The 12,493-nt window shown below is 41.0% G+C and overlaps 2 protein-coding genes across 2 annotated transcripts in view; one reads left to right on the plus strand and one right to left on the minus strand.

The window, feature by feature from the left end:
• ergic1 (endoplasmic reticulum-golgi intermediate compartment 1) overlaps positions 1–6,735 on the plus strand; it is a 35,296-nt gene extending 28,561 nt beyond the window's left edge. The window contains exons 5-10 of the mRNA XM_037675921.1: positions 3,038–3,162; positions 3,664–3,768; positions 3,848–3,908; positions 4,022–4,122; positions 4,644–4,766; positions 6,477–6,735. Of these exons, the coding sequence (XP_037531849.1) occupies positions 3,038–3,162; positions 3,664–3,768; positions 3,848–3,908; positions 4,022–4,122; positions 4,644–4,766; positions 6,477–6,584 (623 nt within the window). The 3' untranslated portion in view covers positions 6,585–6,735. The remainder of the gene's footprint in view (positions 1–3,037; positions 3,163–3,663; positions 3,769–3,847; positions 3,909–4,021; positions 4,123–4,643; positions 4,767–6,476) is intronic.
• A 2,312-nt stretch (positions 6,736–9,047) lies between these two features.
• The window catches only part of flt4 (fms related receptor tyrosine kinase 4), a 35,093-nt gene continuing 31,647 nt past the window's right edge, over positions 9,048–12,493 (minus strand). The window contains exons 26-28 of the mRNA XM_037675079.1: positions 11,819–11,939; positions 11,607–11,695; positions 9,048–9,267 (exon numbers count right to left, since the gene is read on the minus strand). Coding sequence (XP_037531007.1) covers positions 9,048–9,267; positions 11,607–11,695; positions 11,819–11,939 — 430 coding nt within the window. The remainder of the gene's footprint in view (positions 9,268–11,606; positions 11,696–11,818; positions 11,940–12,493) is intronic.

A 12,493-nucleotide genomic window follows, 5' to 3' on the forward strand; every position in this document is an offset into this window, starting at 1 on the left:
TAGGCCACTGCCAGTGTGCCAACAGACGGTACCTGCAGGGAGGGGTGGAGGGGGGTGTTACTGATGTCTTGATGGAAAATCACCAACAGAGAGGGATGGAGGCTGGGGGTCTGCATAGACGCAGTCTGTTGACTTTGTGTGCAACTCTTCAGCAGGAATCCAAATTTTCCTTTTTATTTCAAGCATTTTCTTATAAGTGAATGTGAAATTTGAGCTGCAGGTAAAACTCACTTATCAGTTCAATTCAGTTTTCACTGCTGGGTGTTTCCCAGGTGCGATGGGTTAAATGCAGAGAACTAATTTTGCCATTGTATGGGAACATACAATGATGACAACACATAGCACTTACTATTTATTTATATAGCGCCAAGTCACAACAGAAGTCGTCTCAGGACACTGAACAGAAACATTCAAATATTAAAATAATAAGTTAACATTATTTATCTGAGGAGCAGACTGCTTTGAATTTAACTTCATTGCAGAACTCTCATCTTGAGCAAGCATGAAGGCGACAGTGGAAAGGAAAAACTCCTTCATGAGGAAGAAACCATTAGCAGAACCAGGCTCAGGACAAGAAGTCATCTGCGTCGACCGGCTGGGTTTGAGAGGAACAGGAAGGAGGAACAGATACACAATGGCAGGTCAAGAATCGCATGTTAAGATCGAAATAGTATCAAATGAAAACTTCAATTTTTACAAATCATTTAAGGAAATTAGGTCAATTTGTCCTCCAGTGGTCTAAGTTTAAGACAGCATAACAAGCCAACCCTAACTATAAGATTTATCAAAAGGAAAGTCTAAAGTCCAGTCTTAAAACTGGACAATGTGTCAGCCTCACGGACAGAAACTGGAAGTTGGTTCCACAAGAGAGGAGCCTGATAACTGAAAGATCTTTCTCCCATTCTGCTTTTGAAAACTCTAGGGACCACAAGTAAGCCTGAAATCTTAGAGCGAAGTACTCTGTTGGGAAAATATGGAACAATAAGATCTTGAATATAAGATGGAGCTAGGTTGTTGAGAGCTTTGTAGGTTAGAAGTAAGATTTTGAATTCAATTCTGGACTTGACAGGGAGCCAATGAAGAGAAGTTAAACTGGAGAGATATAATCTCTCCCACTAACTCCAGTTAAGACTCTGGCAGCAATTTGGATTAACTGAAGACTTTTTAAAGAAGTATTTGGACATCCAGATAATAAACCATTGCAATAGTCCAGTCTAGATGTGATAAATGCACGAACCAGTTTTATCAAAAAGGAAAACCCAGTCTTAAAACTGGACAATGTGTCAGCCCTACGGACAGAAACTGGAAGTTTGTTCCACAAGAGATTCATTCATTCATTCAACCTTTATTTGTACAGGTTGGTTCCCATTGAACCTCAAGGACTCATTTACAAGAGAGACCTGTTACAGACTGACAAAAGTAGATAAGGAAAAGAGAAACACGTGGGGAGGCAAAAATATAATAATAATAATTGTATCTTGTACTACATCCTGGCCGGAGCACAGTGTGAAAGTTGCAAAAAAAAGGCCTCGCACATAAACGGCAACATACTAACGACATCATAATACATTTGTGCATGAGGAGGCCAACAAAGGCAGTGAGTTGTCCCTGGACACTGCCAGAAAGTTCCATAGTCCTGATAAGAGATGGCACAGTGTTTATCAGCCGGCTCAGCTCTGATACAGATCCACAGATGTTCTCAGGTAGAGGAGGAGCGGAGCAGAGAGCAGAGCTTCTTGTTCACATAACCTCCAGGAGAAATTTGAGATTGTTGGCCCATTCACGGTCAAGTGGGGGAGCCAGATTCAGATAACATTTGTTTTGGGACAGGCCAACTCTGCTTGATTTTTTTTGTCAGCCTTCATAGTTCTGCTGGTACATCTCTGTGGCAACTCCAAACAGCCAAATTTCATGGTCACTCTGCTGGGCCGTGCTTGTAGCCTTCGCCAAGGTTGATTCTTTCATGCCAGCAAGTTCCAGGAGCCGCAAGTGGCCTGCGATTCTCAGAAATCACGTCCAGCTTATGGCTTGGCTCACAAAGCATCTGAGACTGAGTGCTCAAAGCCCAGCACATTCCTTCACACAAGGCAGGCAGCCTCACAATTGCCAGAACCACTGCTGACGTCTTCCGAATTTGTCGATATGCCCGATACCCGCTAACTCCAAAAAGCAGAAATCCTGTTATCATGAATCCAATTATGTACGCATCTTCTACATCCTCAACGGACAATACAGACACACACCATCTTCCACTGTCCCCAGGAATCCATAGTGTATCCAGCTGCGAGTGTCCCTTCAGGGCATGAGGGCTCTCCTTCGCCCTGTCTGCTCGTCGAGAAAATTTGATCAATTGCGTTAAGAGACCAGCTGACCAGATCCATAATTTACAGTTTGGAAGATATGTAAAGAGAAGCTCTGAAAAAGATTCACAGGACAAAAGAGCAGAAGCAGGAGGGAGGCAGGAGAGAGGAAAAGCGTCCGTCTTTGTTGAGAGCAAGCAGGAAGTGATAACTGATAACTAAAAGATCTTCCTCCCATTCCTCTAGGAACCACAAGGAAACCTGCAGTCTGAGAGCGAAGTTCTCTGTTAGGAAAATATGGAACAATAAGATCTTGAATATAATATGAAGCTAGGTTGTTGAGCTTTGTAATTCAACCAATTAGGCTTTTAGTCCAAAGTTTTCTGTATAAACTGACAACTTACATTTTCCTGAAAATGTTGTGCCCAAACACAGAACTTGTTCACGACACAAACATGTTTATTTTGATGATGGTGAAGTCAAGATTTGTTGTTTTATTTTCACTTTAACCAAAATGAGGATGAACGTTGTTACATCAAAGCAGTTCATCCAACAAAATCACATTTTGTTGTTATTGGTAAATTAATTTGGTTTGGATTATGGCTATGTTTGTGTTCAATATGCTTGATTAGATGAGGCGGCCATCTTGAGTCGAGTAATTATCAGTTGTAGATGGACATTCATCTTTTTTTTACGCTTTGCAGTTATTTTTTTCTGTTTGTTGTGTTTTGTTTCAGTGGTGGGTTTGGACATCCAGGATGAGATGGGCCGCCATGAGGTCGGTCACATCGACAACTCCATGAAGATTCCTCTGAATCAGGGCGGGGGTTGTCGCTTTGAGGGAGAATTCACCATCAACAAAGTAAAGCGTTGTCACCCTGTGGAGTGCAGGAAAACAAACTGCGTGTTCCGTGTATAAATCAATAACAGACTCTCAGGCTCTCGGGGGACGGATGCTTTTGGACTATTTTTGTTTTATATTTTTGTTGGATTTAAGTCAAACTTGAAGGAGACCCCCCTATGCTCCCTACTTCCTCCTTTAGTTTTAATTAAAATGTTTAAAAACAGAACGCTCTCTGGGATTCAGCTACATCTGTGTACAGTCCGAGACGCTGAAGCCATCTTTGCACCGTCTCCACTTCCTGTGCATCAGTCTTTCCATTACATGTCAGCCTATTAACCCAGCTGGTGGATATTTAACACTCCTGCGTGTGAAATGGTTGGAAAAAAGTAGGAAGCAGGGAACATTTAGTTTGCAGTTAGTATTACATTTAGATCTGGTTATTGGTTAACCAAGTGTATTTCAGGTGTGTGTGTGGTGAATTTACCAGCTCTCTCTCTCTCTTTGTTTTAATTGTTTTAGGTTCCCGGGAACTTTCATGTGTCAACACACAGCGCTACAGCGCAGCCCCAGAACCCTGACATGACTCACACCATCCACAAGCTGGCCTTTGGAGAGAAGTTACAAGTCAGGACACAGACGCAGAACAATTAAAGAAAATGTGATAGATGGTATCCAAACTGAAGATGATTTATTTTTTCTTTAGGTACAAAAAGTCCAAGGAGCTTTTAATGCTTTAGGAGGCGCAAACAGACTGTCGTCTAATCGTATGTATTCACACTGAGCATGCAACCACGTTAGCACATGCAAAGCTAAAGACTGAACTTTAATAATAATGAGAACGCAGCGACGTTTAAATCTAACACTGTTTTGTCTGCAGCTCTGGCCTCACATGACTACATCCTGAAGATCGTGCCCACCGTGTATGAAGACCTGTCAGGCAAACAGAGGTTCTCCTACCAGTACACAGTAGCCAACAAGGTTTCGTAACTTTGTTTTCTTGGCTTTAGGTCATATCTTTGAGTCTTTTGTTTGTTTTTCACTCTGCACTCAAGCAAAGTGTGACCATTCCAACGTACGGCCCGAGGGTTTACTGCTGCATTGATTTCGCCAACACCTGGACGTGAGATTTAACCCATAGTGGCTTAAAACGCCCTGAAAATGTCAACAAATCATAAACATGATTCCTAGAAGTGTGCTGACTAAAAACTGGACGTGTGGAGTGGCAACAGTGCAGTTCAGCCATGAAGCACGGAAATGAGGGCATGAGCAACATTTTCCCTAAACCGACTCCAAAACATAAATAACCACCCAGCTGAGACAGCCGAAGACTTTGTGTCAGTTTGTTTGATCTGTTCAAATGTGTTTTAATCTGGGTTTTGATTTATTGTTTTTGTGTATTAATAACTGCGTAATATCTCAAACACATCATAGCTTCCTTGTTTTTAGCTCAACTTCCTCTGTCTGGTGCTGCTTTATGGTAATGCTCTGTTCTCCTTTAGGAATATGTTGCTTACAGCCACACGGGCAGGATTATTCCAGCAATCTGGTTCAGATACGACCTCAGTCCAATCACGGTCAAATACACGGAGAGAAGGCAGCCATTCTATCGCTTCATCACAACGGTGAGTCCATCGCACATCCTCTGAGGGAAGGTCACTCCGTCTGCCACGATGTAGAGATTTAATGTTCACAAAGCATAACTGGCAAAATGTTCAAAGAAGAAAGCTCAATTTATACTAAGTTTGCTTCAGGCTTCTTTGAATACCTGATATTTATATTTTCTTTCCTACTTTTGTTGCAAGTTTTTTTCAGTGTACTTTCTATGCAGTTTTTGGCTCACTGCTGAACCTCGAGGTTCAGCCTCTAAAATGTTTTTTATCCTGTTCTCTGACTGACCGGTTGCCAATTAACCAAAATAGAAGCAAAATGCTCCTCCAACTGTTCCTTAGTTATACAGCTTACTTTTAGTCTTCACTGACCCTTTCTAAAACTCTTTTGTTTTTTTTTATACGTTACTGCCATCAAATACAAAATTACCTTCTTTTTCCCTTTAAAAAGTAACATTTATTTGTTTAAACATTTAATACTTGTGCTACGTTCCACAGTGAGTAAAATGAGTTTATAAAACTCGGTAATCTGTGCACTCTGTTAATATTTACATCTGGCAAAGCGTCCAACCGTTGTCAGAATGATGGATATACGTTTAAAGTTTAACACGTTTATCGCCAATTATTTTAGCTTTTTAGCCCTGTTAGCATCTGCCAGGTAGTTTATCCCTCGACTGAAATGTGTTGAAGTATTGTGATTGATTGCTCTGGCTTTGCTTAATGTTTTAAAACCCATCAAACACCAGTTGTTTTTTTTAAATGTGTTTATTTTAATTTCATGATTTACTCACAAAATGTTTGTTCAGTGAGGCGTCATTTTGGTGACGCTAACTCCACTGTGCTCAAGTTTCGTTAAGGTGCTAGCTTAGCTGTAAAATCAAGTTTAAGACCTTTTTTCCTACTTATGTCTTGATTGCTTCTTTAGGTGACTGTTAATCTAGATTATTCTTGTAAATACAAACACAACCAGATCTATAGTCTATTTTTTAATCAAAACATCGTTTTTTAACACCAATAGCAAACAAAGTTAGCATCTATGTAATGGTTTGTTGCGGAGCTACCAGGAATGTTTCAAATTAAAAGAGACTCTTGTTGAATTGATCAATTTTAGATCTTAAAAAACTCCAGGTTAATGAAACACTGCTTGCTCTGTGTGTCAGCAGCTCTGGGAAAACAGGCAACTGGGTGCTAACCTGTTAGCATCAACAGCTTTACAAATTAGCTAATTGTGTTTTTGTGTCATTTCACTGCAGCAAATAAAACATACACATTTAAATGTAAAGCAGAAGTCTTTTCATGTGATGGAAGTCCAAATGGACCCAAGTTGGCGCCAAATGTTAGCAGAGAATTGATCTTTTGTCTTGGCGGTGAAGAGAAGAGCACTCCTCTCCTCCTCAGCTCATCAGCTGAGTAATATTACCTCAGCCTGTCCACTCATTAGAAAGGTTTCCTGCTGATCTAAAAAATGTGCCCTGGGGTTAAATCAGCTGTCTTTTGTCTTGCTTTGGCTCAGCATGCAGCAGCTTTGAGACATGAGTGAACTTATTGTGCTTTTATTAGTCACTGCTAAAGATTGTGTGAGTCAAGAGCGTTCTGTTGTTTCCAGCTCATTCTCTGGTGTGAGCGTAATGCTCTATGATCGAATGTAATCATTTAGCCAAAGTATGGAAAATAAATAACAGCTTTTAGATTGTGACCCTGACAGGTTGATGTGTTTTTCTGTAGATTTGTGCCATCGTTGGAGGGACGTTCACCGTCGCAGGAATCATCGACTCCTGTATATTTACCGCCTCCGAGGCCTGGAAGAAGATCCAGATAGGAAAGATGTCATGAGGACCGCCTGCTGACCGGCTCACATCTTATTTATAAGCAAGGTTAGCTAGCCTGGTAGCTAAATCTGGTCCTGAATGAAACCAAACTTCTCTTTGAGATCAATGAGGAGCCTCCAGCACGTGATCTAACTACCAGGCTGCACGTCTCCTTTTACCCAAGATCCTCAGCAGCTCCATCTGCTCTGCTGACGCGTGGACGCCGACTATCGTATGTCTGCCTCCTCCATCATCAGTGTCAGGAGAGGAGAGGGACTCTTGTTACTGAGAGGATTGATTTTTAAAGAACTGCCTGCCAGGAACTCACCAGTCTTCAAGGCAAACTCCTTTTCGATGAAGCTCTTTATTTGTAGGATTTTAAGGGTTGTTAAGTTTGAGGCTCTCGCTTTATTTCACCTCATGTTCAATTATAGGAATACCTTTAATTTCTGGACAAACTATTGGGTGAAATCAGTGTTAGAATTAGAAAAAAAAAAAAGTTCTCAGTTCAAAAAGTGGACTTCAGTTTATTTTTACTCTTTTGTCTAAACTGACATTGAATGAAATGTTATTTGGGTTTATAAACCAAGGTATGAAGTATTTGTATCACTACAGTTTTTTTTTTTTAATCCTTTATTTCAGTTTTATCTCAAACGTTTAAAGTTTGTGCTGTTGGGTTTACCGTTTACTTTAATTTCATTGTTTTTCTGTGTATTAAAGTCTGTGTAGACTTCAAGATTTATTTTCAACCTGTCTGTGTTCATCTTTTTATACCAAAGACTTCCTCAGATCTATTAAATACCACAGTTTGGACTTTTCTGGTTTATTTGAGAGGTTAGCAGGGAGAGAATACAAATTATAGTTCCTTTAGATCTTTCGTTGCGCCTCACAGAAAGTAAAAATACAACGCTTTGGCCTGTACCTGTGCGTGTTTATTATTTATTTATTAACCTTTATTTAACCAGACAAATCCCACAGAGGTCACAGATCTTTTACAAGGGAGGTCTGTGCCTGAAGGCAGACTAACATGCATGTTTTTGGTCTGTGGGTGGAAACTGGAGTACCCGGAGAAAACCCACGCAAGCATAAGAACATGCAAACTCCATATAGAAAGACCCCAGATCCAACCGGGGATTGAATCCAGGACCTTCTTGCTGTGAGGCAACAGTGCTAACCACTGAGCCATCGTGCTGCGTGTGTTAGCTAAATATCTGATGAATCACTGGATGGATTTTACTGAAACTCATACTCATTTGATCTTCAACTGAAACCTTTAAAGTCGACCACATTCAAGATGGCTGCCGCAGCTATGCAAGCTTAGCAAAGACTAACATGGCTACAACAGACGATTTCAGTTATTTAAATCTTGGTGGGGTAGTAGCTGAGAGTCATCCTTAACACATACTCTGAGCACCAACACGTCTCACATCTCTGTTCAGGCTCCTCTATGATCACAATTTAAAACCTGTTCTTTATTTTATTTTAAAAGCTGTACGTCTTTAAATTTTCTCTTGACCTGCCCGTAACTCTGATCCTCTCGAGATAATTTAACCAACCTTCATGTGCATATGCATGCACTCAGTCAAGGTCACAAATCAAGGTCAGTCCAGGCCTTCGCTTTAGATACTGTATAATAGTTTGTCAGCAGGTGTATAATGTGCATGTGTGTACTCTAAGGGTACCGTAGCACTTTGTTGCGTACTTTGTTTTTTAAAAGCTGTTCGATTTTTACTTTTGGATTAAATGTAGGTTCTGACTCCTTCTCAGTTGAATTGGCACCGAAAATTGTTTGATTACGCTCCTTTCTGTGCGATGGTCAGGTTGTAAAACATCCTTACAGAGCACCGTATCATGCATTCATAGAAACTGAAAATAAAATTATGTGGCTGTAAAACCGTAGTCAGACTTTGAACCCAGTCTCTGCTCGGTTTCCCCCTCAGCTGGCAGCCCGAGCCGACGCTCCGCAGGCCGTCCTCTGATGTGAGCAGGCAGGACGGCTCGAAGCTGTCATCACGCTTCCATCCACCTCTGATAAGAGCTGCTCGGTGTGACTCACACCTCCTACATCCCTCTTGTTTACCTTCGTCACGTCGCTCCTTGTTAGCCATGGCGTGTCCTCTTCCATTTGACACGATGGATGTTGGGAAAATTAAATATATGCCTAAAATATTTACTTTAACATCACAGTAATCAGATATAAAAGAGGATAAACTCTTTATTTCGTCCTATGCGAGTCTTAACTTGTACAAATGGAGAACGACTACTCAATAAAAAGATAAAAAATATAAATGTATGTATAGAAAATACTTTAGGATCTTTTTCTGTCATACTGCTGCCACCCAGTGGCTCGTTAGAGGAACTTCAGTCTATTAGAGAAGAACACCGAGATGAGATGAAGCCAGCTTTCTCTGGACAAACCTACAGTAAATTAGCATAGTTTGCACTCCAGCCTGAAAGGAGCACACCTCTGCTCCTGGGTCGAGGGAGGCTACAGGTTGGAGGAGGCCACGCAGGAGGTGGTGGGTGGGGAGTAGAAGTCACAGAAGCCCTCCTCAGACAGGTGTCCGTACTCGTTGTTGTAGAAGGTCTGTCCCGACAGCTGGCTGAAGAAGTTGGGTCGGCGTCCGGAGCTGCTGGTTCTGGTGTTCTGACCCAGAGAGCAGGCGGGGGCCGTGAGGGGCTCCGTGCTGCTGGTGCTGCTCATACGACTGCAGGCCGGGAGACAAACGGACACTTTGAGTTAATGACACGGCAAACCCTTCAAAACAAGTTCATCAGTTTAAACAAGCGTTTCAATTCATATTTACATGAACAACTGAACATGACGAAACATCTGCAGATCTGGGACGATGACTTCTGCACAACCAAACACATTTAAACCATATGATTTAAAATGCGAGAGTTTGACCCATGACTGTTGCAACAAAACAGTCCTGAGCTTAAACAAAGATTCAGCTCTAGTTTGAAACAGTCTTAAAGGGATAGTTCAAAGCTTTTCTTTTACCTGTTGTGCATGACTCTTTGAAAACACTGTTACAATTTATACGATTTTTTAATAAGACAGCTGTTATTTTTAGACCTGAACATGGTGGACAATTTCACATTTCCCCATTTTTTCTTAGAATGTTATGCTTATGTTTGAATTAGCATATAGCAGCAGCAGCTAGCAATAGCACTTCCATAAAGCCTGCGGCACTAAGGTGCCTCCTCTTAAAGATCAAAAGGTTTTCTGGTGGGATCGGAGCGGTCGGGAGTTTATTCATCACATTCAGATCCTGGCAGCAAAACAACATTTTGTTTTCATCATCTCGTGGTTTAGCTGCTGAGCGTGGCATTCTGCTTGAGATTATCTGGAGTTGCACCAAACGACACGTTGGCACGAATCGCCGGCGAAATTTAAAGGTTTCAGTTTTCCCGAGGGAGACTCGTTCCAAAGTCGCAGGAGTTTTGAGCATCTCCAAACATTTCAGGTCTCTCTTGTGAATGAGTCCTCATGGGACTAATCTGTTTAAATAAAGGTTGAATGAATTTGTGCAACAATTTTTTTTTTCTTCTCAAAATGGTCATCGCAGGCGTCTAGATCTGGTCCCAGTTTAGTTTCTGTCATTTAGAGCGCCAAAGCTGAATTTTCTTGTCCGTTTGTATGAAAACTCCCATCAAATTTTCAGTCACTACAGTGAGATTCTGAATGGAAATTTCCTGTTTTTTTCCCCCTCATAAGTTTGTGATTCCAACTACTGTATTTCCACCATACACGTTGCACCGCCATATAAGTCGCATCAGTCCAAAAATATCTAATGAAGTGGAAAAAAACACAAATATGTCGCTTTACCGTATACGTCGCATCTATTATGCGTCACCATTGACAGCCTGGAAAAGTTGTCCGGTGTTGTGCCAAAAATCTATTTGCTGCCAAATGTTGGCTGCGGGAGCGTGCACGGGAGGACTTTAACAAGATTAACACTTAAGAACAATTAATTGTTTACTCAAAATTATATCAAAGGTGTGTCTCAGTTTAACTTTTCCTTAATAAATGCACTTTGATGGTCAAATCAGCTGCATTTCAAAAGCCGATTCCCAGAAGCGGGAGCGCGCAGAGGGACGAGTCGCTCTGCATTTCTTTGAAATTTAACAAGATAAACACCTAAAAACAATTGTTTGCTCAATATTATAATAAAGGTGTGTCTTAGTTGAACTTTTATTTAATAAATGCACTTCAGTGGTGAAATTAGCTGCATTTCACCTGGGCGGTGCAGTGAAATGAAGCTGTTTTGACGTTTGCTCCAGGCATGATCCTAACCTATTACATGACACAACGGCATGCCGTACACCTCAAGTGCCATCTAGTGGCTGAAAATGGTAGTGTTCAATATTTTCAATGTCAGAATGAATTAAAATGGTTGTATCTCAGCCAAAAATGCGTTTATAAATAAGGGAAAAAACATAAATAAGTCGCTACAGTGTATAAGTCACAGGGCATGCAAATTATGCAAAAAACCTGAGATTTGTACGCCGGAAAATACAGTACTCTCCCCAGAGAGAAACATAAATAAAAGATCTAATGTGTTTTTCAGAATAGTTTAAACACATTTGAACCTCTCGTCTAGTTTTTATATAATAGAATCTGTTTTCAAAGGTCCGTTGGGTGTAAAAGTGTCGGACTGTTTACTCCTATCTGCTGTTCGTTCTAGGAGGTTCAGTGAAATGTAATTCTCCAAACGGAGCTAAAAACAGGCTTTAAATGACTCATTCTCCTGTTTGCTTACTCGTGCAGACTGAGACTGCCGATAATTGAGTCCTTCGCAGATCTAGTTTGGGTACCCAGAAAAACACAGGGTGACTGTTGTGCAGTTTCCAAGCAGAGTAAGAATGTTTTTCTCACTCGGACTGAGGCGTGAGGATGCTATGGAAGCTAATGGAACTGAACGTGGCGTCTGTGCGTTTGTTTCAGTGAGTCACGCTCACGTTATGAGTCTCTAAATGTCAAATCACTGACATCCTCTCCTTCCTTCTCAGTCGGGAGGATCGGAACATTTATGTGACAAACCTTTTTAGGACGGCGGCGCCTCGGTGGTTGTGCTCGATTCTCTCGAATTCCTCGGAGGCCAGAACCATCCCGCTGTCCGTCTGGTTGTCCTGAGAGGAGACGCAGTTTGAGTCCATGTAAATGAAATGAGATGGAGCTGTTTGTGGTGGTTATCAGAAGAAAAGATTCACCAAAGTAAAATAAAAATATGATAAAACAATAAAAAGGCTTACCTGAGGAGGTTTTTGTGAATGGATCTCTAGTGGTAACTCGTCAAACGTCTTCACTCTGGGCTGGGATGTTTTGAAGGGTCCCGTGAACACACAGCCGGCAGAGGGCACGCAGTTATAATACCTGCTCAGGAGACGAGGAAGACGCTATCAGATGAAGAGCAGGAGAACAACGCAACAAAATCTGACCCGAGTCAATAAAATATTCATAAACTATGTATGAGTCAAGAACAAAAGAAGAACCTGATCAATATTTTATTATTTCATCAAGCCAAATGATATTTATTTTAATCTTCCACTGCTGAAGGGCAAAAGAGTGGCTTTGTGTGTTTAGCTAAATATCTTATGAACCAGTGGATGCATTTGAAAGAAAATCTCTGAAAATATTTATTGGATGAACATCTACCATTGATGAAATTGTAAGGTTAACCCTATTTCAGATGGCCGCCACAGCCAACTTACTTGTTAGAAAACAAGAAGATGGCTACAACTCAGTTTAACAAATGGTGCTGAGCTAAAATCTGGGGTGGTAGTCGCTGAGAGTTATTCTCTTCATTTACTCAGACAGATGTTAAAGTGTTGTGGGAGATTCAAACCAAATTTATAAAAAGCCACATTCATTTCTCAACATAAAATGTGTGTGTGTATATATATATATATATATATATATTTGTTTTC

The sequence above is a fragment of the Nematolebias whitei genome, chromosome 4, assembly GCF_014905685.2.
Source record: "Nematolebias whitei isolate Nwh7 chromosome 4, NemWhi1, whole genome shotgun sequence".
Taxonomy (NCBI): Eukaryota; Metazoa; Chordata; class Actinopteri; order Cyprinodontiformes; family Rivulidae; genus Nematolebias; species Nematolebias whitei.